The sequence below is a fragment of the Crocodylus porosus genome, unplaced genomic scaffold (genome assembly GCF_001723895.1).
Source record: "Crocodylus porosus isolate Cpor-Errol unplaced genomic scaffold, CroPor_comp1, whole genome shotgun sequence".
NCBI lineage: Eukaryota > Metazoa > Chordata > Crocodylia > Crocodylidae > Crocodylus > Crocodylus porosus.
This window is the reverse complement of record NW_017728943.1, coordinates 70,080,242-70,092,883: the sequence shown is the minus strand read 5'-3', so window position 1 is coordinate 70,092,883 and position 12,642 is coordinate 70,080,242. Positions and strand designations below refer to the sequence as shown.

The 12,642-nt window shown below is 41.4% G+C and overlaps 1 protein-coding gene across 1 annotated transcript in view; it reads left to right on the top strand.

Moving 5' to 3' along the window:
- Window positions 1-12,642, top strand: part of WDR26 (WD repeat domain 26) — a 44,086-nt gene that overhangs the window by 20,441 nt on the left and 11,003 nt on the right. Inside the window, exons 9-14 of the mRNA XM_019548581.1 lie at window positions 236-374; window positions 2,253-2,393; window positions 8,950-9,069; window positions 10,232-10,377; window positions 11,564-11,642; window positions 12,233-12,362. Of these exons, the coding sequence (XP_019404126.1) occupies window positions 236-374; window positions 2,253-2,393; window positions 8,950-9,069; window positions 10,232-10,377; window positions 11,564-11,642; window positions 12,233-12,362 (755 nt within the window). The remainder of the gene's footprint in view (window positions 1-235; window positions 375-2,252; window positions 2,394-8,949; window positions 9,070-10,231; window positions 10,378-11,563; window positions 11,643-12,232; window positions 12,363-12,642) is intronic.

Genomic DNA, 12,642 nt, shown 5'->3' with positions numbered 1-12,642 from the left:
GGTTTTAAAAAAAAACATGCAAAAGTAAACCCAAACAGTCTTGTGTCCTTGTTGAGTATATAATACCAATATCACCACAAACTGTATGGGTTTACTGGGTGTTTGCTAAGAAGTCTCTACATTAGAATTATAATGGTTTGAGGGTGTTGCTTGAAAAAATATTTACCATATATAAAGTGTATTAATATTTCAGATGACTTCTTGTGTTATTAAACTGTTTTCTTCTGTTTTTCAGGAAACAGTTTCCATGTTACACACAGCAGATACTTACAGAGCATTGTAATGAAGTATGGTTCTGTAAATTCTCCAACGATGGCACTAAACTAGCAACAGGATCAAAGGACACCACTGTTATTATATGGCAGGTTGATCCAGTAAGTGTGCATGTTATATGTTAAATGTATGTTGGCATATGTGTGCAGCTGGCTGGCTTTGAAACTTACTAAATTGGACCAGAGAAAGCAGTTTAATAACCCAGCAGTTCATGGTACTTAGCTGGGATGTGGAAAATGAAATTCAAGTTCCTCTTATGCAGTAGATGTAGCAGGGTCTTAAACATGGCCTCTTGCTTTCCGAGTGAGTGCTACAATCACTGGACTGTTAGCATTTTTGTGGTGGGAGAAATTCTGTCTTAAGCTGTAGGGATCTTGCCAAATACAAATGGTGTTTTTGTTTTGTTTCAATAAACTGACACTTTTTGACAGAGGTTTCATCTGAAATATGGAAATAAGGTAATAAAAGCTTGGAGAATAAAGTCCCAGTAGCATTCTGCTGGACCAGTTGTTAATATAGTTGCAGTTACTGTATAATTCTTCCTTAATGTGACTTGTTCTACTTGAGACAGATTTAGAAGGCTTGAAATCCAGTATGATCAGCAATACAGAGAGATTACTGAATTATTTGGATCAAATGTCCATCCACATCTAATAGTGTAGACAAACTAGTATTAGAAGTGGATGAGAAATATTTTAAACACTTAATTCTTCATCAAGTGCCATTCACATGTATATTGTCACTCTTGGTGTACATGTGCCTCTTTATACTTGAGCTTGGAGGCTTTATTCTAGTAGTTGGTATCCATACAGCACATATTGTGCCCTCCCTCTCTGTGCTTGGAAGCAAGGACAAAGAGGACAGTGCATGCTCCTCCATTCCTCTTGCCTATCTTGCTTCTAGAATCTGCCCAGACTGCATCTTTTCTTCATTCCTTTTGAAGAGCTTTCTTTTAACTTTTACATCTTTTTATCCTCTTGTATCCACCTTCAAGAGTGTTCCTTGCTCCTTCTCGTAAGATTTGCTGCCTTGCATCTTTGGTTTGTTCCACATGAGACTTCATTTTCTTCATAGTGTCAACCAGGCCTCTACTGTATCTTTTTTCCTTCCTACCGTATTTCAAGTAATTTAAAAAAAAAAAAAAGGAAGAAAATCATGTTTTTGGTTGGGTTTTTTTTTTGTAGTAATAGTAGTAGTAGTAATTTGACTGCGTCCTTCAGAACTCAGCTGAATTGTGGTTGACATGTGTATTGTGGGAGCAAAAGCTAGGAAATCTAGAATTCTAGTCTTGGTCTTGTGTTCACACTGGGGCCCCCAGCGAGGCAACTTGCTCCATGTTGCAACGTGTGGAGCAATGCTTGCTTGCTTGATTAGACTGTAAAGACTGGTTCTAATGTCACTGCAAAAAATTGCAGAAATTTATTGTATGAACTATAGTCTGCTTTATGGGCAGTAATCTGCCCTTTCTTTGTGTTGAATTCTTAATGGTTGAGTTTCACATGCAAAACAATGGAAAAATAAAGCAGTGTTCTTGAGGAAGACTTGCTGGTCCTTTTCTTCAAATGAGTTTTACTGTGTGCTTCAGCATGTAATTTAACATTTTTTTTTTCAAAAAATTGTGAAGATAAGTCCTGCAGTGTTGAAGTTAGTGTAAGTGTTTTACACTAGGACTTATCTTCTTGAAGAAGATTTTACTGGTGCTTTTCTTCATACGAGATTCCCCCTTCCCTTCCAATCCCCTGCCTTAAGGATGGATTTAACAGTGTAATAAGTGCTGATTAAAAAATCAGCACTTTTAAGTTTATTTTTCTTTAAAAGAATGTGGTTTGCCCTCTTAAAGGGTCAGACCATGAAGCCTGGACCAAATATGTCTTTTCTGTATAAAGCCAACAGGATTTACCTTGAATTGTTTTTAACATTTGTTCAAATAGTTATGGTAAATGTTGATTGTAAGTGTTTTAGTTGATTTGCTGTTTCAGGATACACACCAGCTAAAACTACTTAAGACATTAGAAGGCCATGCGTATGGTGTTTCTTACATTGCTTGGAGTCCAGATGACAACTACCTTGTTGCCTGTGGCCCAGACGACTGCTCTGAGCTTTGGCTCTGGAATGTACAAGTAAGTAATAATGAATAAACAATAAAAGACTTCATATTTTAAGCAGTCTTTTTGTTATGCATAATAATTGTGTGAAAATGAGCAGATTTGTTCTTTATATGTGAACATGGAAGAACTGGATTTATTTTACTGAAAAAAAAAATTTAGTAAATAGCCTGAAAATGGACAGATAAATGAGTGATATTAACCAAATATAGATCTTTTATAAGGTGTTTGTGCTAAGTATAAACAGAACTAAACAAATGTGGAAAATTTCACTTGTATACAAATCATGTTCCTTTTCACTTTGGTCTTTTTACCAAGCTTACCACTGCAAGTGGTGATTTGTGTCCGAGAGAAGTTATGGTATCATACATTTCAACAGCATCTGTTTGAAAACTGCTGGGGAATAAATTCCTCTAACTCTGTATATTTCTGTTACCTCCTTATTGGAGTGTGATGTGGTTTCTTTTGTTTGTCTGTTTGGTTTTTCTCCCTCCTCCCTCCCCCCCTTGGAAAAATTACATTAATTGTCTCTACTACTGTTAGTATTCATGTTGGAGTGTGCATATGGATTCTGCAATACGTAGCTCTTGAGGAACTGGACTATTTAACATGGATGTAGTTGCAGCAAAAAACATTTTCTGTCAGTTTGCAGGAGTGATATCTGCTGTAGGGGGCAGGGAATAAAAAATTTACTGCTTTTACTGTCCTGTTAATCAGAATTACTTGTAAAGTTCAGGTGAGATTATGGGGTTTATGTAGAAAAAGCAAAATAAACAAAAGTACTACTATTTTATTTATTTATTTATTTTTACTCTGCCTGGTTTTTTGTTTTGAGGTATGGGAGACTATTGTTGTGGTCTCTGACCCATGCTGAATATCTTTTGTGTGGTCAAAGAGGGAGCTGCTTTTGCTAACTATCTGAGATATTTCAAAGACTGATTGAAGTGTTGGTGGTGTAAATCATTCAAGACAAGTCAGATGCGTGCCTTGTTTTTGGAGTGTAGGGGGAAAAGATTCTTCCATGGTCATGGTCGACTTGCCTGAGTGATTAAAAAGGGATCCTGGTTTTCCCTGACTTAAAAAAAAAAATCTGTCTGCTAAAAAAACCCAAATAATGTCATAAAAATAAAAGGGCCATCCTAGGCTCTCCTTCCTCCCCCCTTCCCCCTCCCCCAGCTGTGGGCTTGGGCAGGGCAGCTCCTGGCCACTGCATGCACTCCCAGATCTGTACTGGGGCTGGTGCTGGCTATGGGCTCGGGCTCCTGCCCTGCTTCACTCTCCCAGGGCCTCTGCAGGCATGACCCAGCACAGCAGGGAGCAGAGGAGCCATATGGGGATTCCCTCACCACTACTCCCCACCTGCTGCCCTGGCAACACCTCCTGTGAATGCCACTGCTTTGAGGGGCATAGCCCTGTGCTGCTGTTCTCACTGCAGCCCCATGTCCAGGAGGTGCTCGTCAGGGTAGCACGGGGTGAGCAGTGATGGGGAGATGCATGCACTGCTGCCTGCCATACCACGGCACGCCTGCTAGGCTGAGGAGGCCCCAGGGAAGCAGGGCGGAGAGAACAGCAGTGAGCAGCTTCTCTGTGCAGCTCCGGCACTCCCTGCTTCTCTCCCCTGGGGCCTCCCCAGCCTAGTGGGCATGACCCAGCACAGCAAACAGTGGTGCCACACAGGGATCTCCCCACCACTGCTTGCCTGCACTGCCCTGGCGATTTTGTGCCTCCTGCACGCAGGGCTGCAGTGAAGGCAAGAGCACAGGGGTCCACCCCTCAAAGTAGCTTCCCAGCCCTGCCAATGCCCCACTTACCCACTTTTGAATCAGGTTCACTTTTCTTCTGGGAGTCTGTGAGGCAAGAGCCTCAGGCCCTGCCCTTTCCTCCTCTCCCTCCCCTTCTGGGCAGGGTTTCCCATCCTTTTTGCAATTAGCTCTTGTAGGCTGGAACTCAGTCAGCCTGCAGAGCTCTCTGCAGAAGTGGGAAATCCACAGGTTTCTCTGCTAGAAGGTAAAATTGTGGGGTTTTTTGTGGGGGGTGTTTTTTTTTTTTTCTGATTTTTAAAAGCAGGAAATCCATGGTTGTCTCAGTCTTCTCATGGGAAACAGAAAACCCGGATCCCTGGTGATTAAAGTATCCAGGAAGCGTAGCATGCCATGGTCTGGGTGTAGCTGCAAGAACTTTCTTGGTGTGGCAGGACAGCAACAAGGCTAGGCCCCAGAACTGGGGTGGGCAAAATATAGCCCACCAGCCACCTGCCAACTGAGTGCATCTGGTCCATGGGTGGGTGGCCACAAACTACTGAGATCCGACCCACAGGCAGCCAGTGGCTCCAGCCACTGTATGGTGCTGGACAGACGGAGGTATTTCCGCTGAGTGCTGAAGTGGCAACATCAGCTGTTCACCTGGGTTGATGCCCTGATCCCCACCTGGAACCTGCCTGTTGCATCCACAGCTGAGATGAGTACCTGCCTAGGACTGCTTCCTGCATGCCAGCCAGGTGCTGATGTAAGCTGCAGATGCAGCCAGCAAGTTCTGGGGTGGGGTGGAGATTGGGGCTTGCTGCAGCACTGGGTGGGAGTGGAATGGGGATGGTGGTGGGAGGAGAGGAGAGAGAAGTGTGGACCTCAATTTAGGGAGTTTTGCTGAGCTGTTGCAGTTGGGAGCAGGGGTTCTGACTTTGGCCCATGACAGCTCACTAAAACTCCCTATGTGGCCCTTGGGGCCCAAATAATTGCCCACCCCTGCTTTGGAACCTTGTAAGAGCAGTAGCAAGACTGTTACTACTTTACAGTAAATAGTTCTTTATATAAATTTCTATAAATAAATGTTTCCACACGAAGTCTCATCAAGATGCTGCAGACAGCATGCAACAGCTCACTTGACCTGAGCCAGTTCATTTACTGCTTCAAACAAGCTCTAGTGCTCAACTGGTAGCTACTGCAAATTCCTTGGCAGCTGAGAGAGGGTTAATGCTGGACTCTACCCCTTGTGCTTGCTGGACCAGAAAGAAGCAGGAGCCATTTGGGCAGCTATCAGGGGAAAAACATCTCCATGCTTCTATTCTAGTAAGCAAGGAAGCTGAATTTTCATTAAGTTCCCAATTCTAGAAGGTTTTCTTCCTTCCTTCTGGGGGGGAGCAAAGGTGTGTGATATGCAAGTAAATATGGTAGGCTTGGAAGTGTCAGGCATTGGGTATGGACTAAATCACAAGTTTCTAGCTGATGTGACTAGACCTAGCCTTTATATCTCAACGGCCTGCACAGAGTCTACAAATATCAAAAACAGTGACATGGAAGGCTCTGTTCTTGTTTAAATCCTACTGGAGTGCCAGTTCTTAATATACTGCAGTGTTGGTATTTATGTATTCTATTCTTGATACTTTGGAAACTAGGATAAGTGGATGAGAATAAAGACTTTCAGATAGTAGAGTTATACTAGTGGAGGGGAGAACAAAACTGAATGGTCTCTGAAAGACGACGAGACAAATGCCAGAAGTGGCCTAAAATAGAGCCAGTTGTCATTGTTTTTTATATTCTTGCATTAATTACTGTCTTTGCCTGAATCCAAGACTACTTTTTAATTTAAAATAACTCCTGAATAACTTGTATTCTATACATGGCAATTTTTAAATAAAATTAGAACATGTATAGAATCTAATTTTTCCAGGGTCATTTTTAAAATTCATCCTTCCCACGGCTGTGCTGGGAAAAGCAGCAGCAAGGAGGCAGGTGGCCAGCGTGCCACTCCTTGCCTACCACCTGTCCCCCTGCCCTTCCCCTACCCCACCAGTGCCACTTGCCTTGTGTGGCAGCTCTGGCCCAGTTCAGAGCCAGACCTGAAGCTACAGTATCTCCCTTGCTGCTGCATGGTTTTGCAATGCTCTTTTCCACTGCTGTGGGCTAGAGTGGCTGCTATTTCTGCTGCCTGGCCAGGCCAGGGTGACTCATTCAGATCATCCTGTGCCCTTCCCTTCTCCTGCCCCATCCCTTGGCAAGCAGCAGAAGCATCTGTGGCTCCAGCCTGGAGCCAGAAGTACAGTAGCCACCTGCCACGAGCCTGCAGTCAAATCTAAGACTAGGCTTTTCCCCGTGTTCAGTGGGGGGGTGGGGGGGAACCCTCATCTTGGAATAGAGTAAATATTCAGAGGGTTAAACATTGTTATATTATAGCCTTATTCTTTGCAAGTCCCTTGGCTGATGCTGCTGAAGGATCCACTGAGGACTGAAGGGAATACAGGGTTCCATATCTGTAACCTGGTGGATTTGTCTTGGGCAATGACTAATTGAATCTAAAAAGACAAGGATTTTTATGGGTGATTTATTGAACCAGCTGTGTGGTTGGAATACCTTTTAGACAAGCTTTCAGGTATTACTCCACCCTTTTGTACCAAATGTCCCTTGTGGAAATTGTGGGTGAAATCAGGCAAAAACTACATGGCAGAATGAATGATGACAGAGGCACTAAAACACAGCTAAGAGAACATGTCACAAATCATTTCCTATCTGACCTCACAGTTCTTGTGCTCAAGGGAAACTTACAGAACATATAAAAGGAGCCTGGGAGCAGGCTACAATTCATTAGCCAAGTAGACACTAAGAGCTAGGGATTTAACATGGACAATAACTTCCTGGCCCATTATAGTAGATCCTAATCTCTTCATTTGCCAGGTGATAAGGAACCTTCTAAATGATCTTGCAGCTAAAATCTGATACATGGAAAAGCATCTGTCTGACTACATGAGTTTTAAACAAGCCCTTGTTCTGTCTGCTGTTTACCTCTGCTGTGTCTCATTCTATCCCAGAGACCCGAGGAAGGATACTGTGATGTCTCAAAATCTGTTGGAGGCTGTCCTGTAGAAGGCAGAGTAGATTTGCATCTTGTAGAGCAGCCAAAGTAGATATATATAGCATAAGCGTTCATGGGGCTGAAGCTCACTTCATCGTGTTATAAAGGGGGATGCAGAAAGTAGAGTATAAGGAGAGAGAAATTAGAATACAAAAGACTGTGGGGGTGGATAGGAGAGAAGGGGGAAGGAGACAGTGTTGCAAGAGACAAGCAAACAAACATTTAAACCCATAGGAAAGAAGGAGTTGACCAGACTAAACCAGGTAATGAAATAAGAATCCATAGACCCTTTTTAAACCATACCTTAATATAATCCAGTCCTTAGATGATTTCCTGTTCAACAGTTTCCTGTTCAGATTGGTTTTTAAAACTTGCTGTCTGAGAACAGCTAATGTAGTGTCCAGGGAGATTAAAGTATCCTGCCACAGACTTGAATCCCTTCTTCAGCTGAGTGGTGTTTATTCATTCTGTCACATACGGATTACCAAGTCGGTCCAGTACGGACAGCAGAGGGTCACTGTAAGCAGGTGAATGGTATATATGACCTTGAGGTTACAAGTCAACAAACCTCAGATATTATTATCTGTGTTATTTGGTCCAGTGATGATGTGGTCTGTATTGATGTTGGGGCACAGAAGGCATTTGGGTCTGTTGCAAAGCCTTGGGGCCTCAGTGAGACAGGGAGTTCAGTATGCTGGCTGAGGTTGGGGAGAGGGAGCACTGTTTATAAGTCAGGACTGGTTTGTCTGCTATGACTATTTCGAGTTGGTTATCCTTTTCCAGGAGGAGGTTGGAGGTCATTCATGATGTATCTGAAGTGTTCAAGCTATAGGTGGGAGCCAGAGGGACTCCTTTATTATTGTCCTGGGGTTGGTGTCAGAGCAGGATGCAAGTCTGGTTTTGTTGATTTTTAAGCGGCTACAGTTTTGTGGTTGTATTGTAATTGTAGGAAATCTCTGTTCCAGATCCTTAAGGTATGTGTCCTAGTTGATGGGTTTAGAGCAGATATGATTGTAATATAGAGCTTGGCTATAGCAAATGGTCTACCCCATTGCAGCTGATTCAGTGAAATACCACCTGTTGCATATTTCCTGGACCATTACAACTACAGCATCACTTAAACACTACTAAATTGAATCTATATGTTTGACATGCCTACCTGGCCTTGCTTTACTTATTGCTTCATAATCTAAGAATGCTGCTGTATTCAGCAGGGTGGGAAATTAAGAATTTAACTGAAAACTGACTACCAATCTTACAAGAATTTATAAAGAACTGTAAAAACAAAAAAGGTCTGTTTTTCTTTCACTCCCTTTCTTTTCCTCCACTTATTTGTATTTTTTTTTTCGTCCCCACTTGTAAGAGATCCCCATCCAATCTCTTAAATACACCACTTGGTGTCCTTGCAGTAGCCCTGAATGAAGGCTGAGTACTCCTGAGGATAAACTCACTGCAACTGCTAGAGTGAGAACATGGCTTACAGGTTTTTTTTCATTTTGAAGAAAAAGCAGAATGGTTCCAGCCCCATCTTCTCACTGCTTCCTACTAGACATTCATATTATAATCCTGTCTCACCTTTTTATTTAATTGATGCAGGGAGATGTTCATACTTGTTGGAGTGCTAGGTTAATGTTTTGTGCACATCTGTTAGTTTTATGTTTGCATCTTTAGGGAGAAAGGGAATGCTTATGCTCAGGGGTTTAATTTTTCTTTGTTTATTCTCCAGACCGGGGAGCTGAGGACTAAGATGAGCCAGTCCCATGAAGACAGTTTAACAAGTGTGGCCTGGAATCCAGATGGAAAACGCTTTGTAACAGGAGGACAGCGTGGGCAGTTCTACCAGTGTGTAAGTTCCATCTGTGTCCCCTTCAGAAGACTTGTGTAGTCGTCTTAAATAGTGGAATCTGCTTAAAACTAGTACAACAAGGTTAATAGGTCTATTTGTTTGTAGTATACAAATACACATACTGGAAGATGAATTAAGTTACCTATAGAATCTTTTTTTCTTTGGCCTTCCTAATTTGAAGATGGCATAACATGTCATGCTAACACTAACAGCTTTTTAAATTTTTGTTAATGAACCCAGAAAGACTACTCTGAGAGAACAATATTCTGGATCATATTGAAAAATGTTTTAAATAGTCTTTCACTTACAAAGTAGAACCTGTATTTTTTTTGTGTTCATGTGTTTAGTGACCTGCTTAGTTGTCAAATTAAAGATTAGCTGTTCTCTGTTTTGCTGTTGTCTCATTTCAAAGGATGCAGCTTCTCTGATCAGCTGCAGCTTATTGGTCATCTCATCTAACTGATTAGAGAAGTGGCTCCCTTTTGAAATAATAAAAGCTGCAGCAGTCAGCTAGAGTGCCTCAGTGGTCCAGCACAGCTGTTTGCTCTTTGTTCAGTGTACCCCTGAGTTAATTCATAAACTCCTTTTTTCACAGGAGTATAGAAATCATAATCCCACAAAGTAACCAGGTTTTACTGTAGCTGAGAGATCATTGACTACTTAATCTATTTAAGCAGCAGAAGTTGGCTTTCTGTAGAATTAATCTGCATAGCTTTTCATGCTAAAATGTAAAATATTCTTGGGAGGGTTGGGGAAGGTTAGTTTTATGGATAACTTTTCATGTCTAGAGCTTTCTTTTAGGTCTGGCTTGTCATTGGTTGTGTCACTGGGTTGGTAGTACTGATTTTTTTTGGGTGGGGGGAAATGGAGCAATCCCTCTCTGGAGAAGTGAGATCTCACAGTTAGTGGTGAGCATGACCCAGAGCATGAATTGTGCTTGGATCAGACTTCCATTAAAAGGAAATGGGATAGGATTCTCAGGCCCCTTGAATATCTATTGGCTGTAATCAAAAACAAAATAATACTCGTTTACATGATCACAAGGTATTATGTGACGCAGGAAAAGTTTTTCTTTTCTTTATGTAATTGTTAATAAAAGCTGCCAGTGCAACTCTTTGGAAGTCTAACTTTTAAGGTCTCTTATGATTTCTTTCATAATTAGGATCTAGATGGTAATCTCCTTGACTCTTGGGAAGGGGTTAGAGTGCAATGCCTGTGGTGCTTGAGTGACGGGAAGACTGTTCTGGCATCAGACACACACCAGCGAATTCGAGGCTATAATTTTGAGGACCTTACAGACAGGAACATGTAAGTATTCTAGGGCAAATTCAGATGTTATAGTGTAATCCTCTACTGAGCAAACAGTTGATATAATATGTAAATAGTTGTTCTGGCATGAGTTGGCAACCTTTTACTAACAGCAGGTTGCATTAATACAACTTGATCCTAAGGAAGGCCAGAGGGGACAGTTAGGTAATCTGTCAATAGGTGGCATGTTTTCACACATTTACTAATGGCATGGTTAACAGGCCAGATAAAATCTCCTTTGTGGGCTGGATCTGACTGTTGATTACAGACTCTTGACCTACAGCATACCTACAACATACATCTTCCTGTAGCCTCTGCAAGTACTGAAATAGAACCAGAGGACTGAATATAGATTCTTTTGCCCATCCACTTCCATGTACAAAAACTATAATAGACTGTTATTTGTGAAATGGTAATTGGAAGTAATGCAGTCGAAAGCACTTGTCATTGTAGCAGGGTTGCCAACCCAAGACAGACTTCTTTTTATTTACTGATGATCTGCAGACTTGTAGCTGATGTCATTATTGACATGTTTACAAAATATAAATGTAACCCTTCTGCCAGGCTCCAGGTAAGGGCCAGGTTCAGACCTAGGAGTTTAACACCAGCCCTAATAAGTGTTTGGCTGTCAGTAAAATGTTTACAGATATTTTTCTTTTGCAGAAAAAAAAAAATTGGAATGGCAACCTTGCTTGACTGTAGCAGTGGCTTTATACTATTTTGGGCCCCACACCAGGGGTTCCTACTCTCCGCCATCCCAGCATGGATATCCAAAGGACAACTGTCTGCCTATTTGTGACCTAGAAGTGTTACAGGCAGGTGATAGGATACAGCAGCACCTGGCTGGGGTTGGGAGAGAGGGAGATCTGGAGACTCCCATGAGCTGCAAAACTATGACAGGGCTCACTTCTCCATGCTGTGCTTCTGCTCAGGCACCAGGTGGTGCTGCTCTGCTACCTGTGTCGAAACTTCCTCTGACTTCTCTCTAACTAGAGAGCTTCAATCAAGCTCCCAGTTCTTAGGTTTTTTTATGGATGGCTTATTTTTAAACAGATTTTAACTTTGTGTTTATGGATAGCTGGCAACCCTGCTTCGCAGTTTTCCATTCTTTCTGATGAAATGTCCAAAGTGTGGTAGTGCAGATCTTTTTTTAACAAGCTTATGATGTTTTGTTATATAATTTCAGAGTACAAGAAGATCATCCTATTATGTCATTTACTATTTCAAAAAATGGCCGCCTAGCTTTGTTAAATGTAGCAACTCAGGTGAGTTAATGGAAATGCAAACTAACACTTTTTATCACACTTCATGTTTAGAAAATATTTGAGGGAAACTTGAACATTCCTAATAGTGGACAAAGTAATATTTTACACTTGCTCTGTGGTGTGCGTAATTTTGCTGTTCTCCAAAAGGAAGGTAGTTCTTTTTCCTCCATACCCCTTTTAAGAAATCTTTAAACCCAGTATGATTTTAGAAATACCTTTTGACTGTGTAAGTTACAAAACCTATATTGGTAAATAATAAACTGTTTTCTGTATTTGGTTTCCCAGCAGTGCATCAGTATCTCAACATGATTTGTGAACCATTGGTATTCCACATCAGCTCTTTTTACAGTTTTCAAAATTTAAGTATTTTTGAAAACTACAATGTTATAAATTGGGGATTCTAGAAAGAGAGGCACCACAGAATAAAAACTAAGGTATTATTTTAGCGCACAGCTATTCAGCTGAACTGTCTTGGGTCTAGCTTCATTGCCTGAGATGACTGAAACACCATGAGGTTAGAATACTTCAGAGAAAGGTAATGGACATCTTTTTTTGATAAAATCTCCACTGTGTTCTTTGTCTGCCCACAGGGAGTTCACTTATGGGACTTGCAAGACCGAGTTTTAGTGAGAAAGTATCAAGGTGTTACACAAGGTTTTTACACAATTCACTCTTGTTTTGGAGGCCATAATGAAGACTTCATCGCTAGTGGCAGTGAAGGTAACATCAATTTAACTGCAGTCTATTTTTTTAAATAAAATGCACACTTCCTGCATAAAAGGGAATGTATACATATTTCTGTAAGCATTTTAATGCTGTTCCTAGCAACTGCCACCGCCTAGAAAGAAATAACTTGTTAACAAGTATTTCTTGATGCTTTTGGTATTTATATATGCATTGTAAGCAACAATGCTACATTAGTAGAATGGCCTGTATGATCTCATGGGCATCTTGTGTGTCACCCTTTTTAAGGGATTAATACTTCCAAGAATCTTTTAGA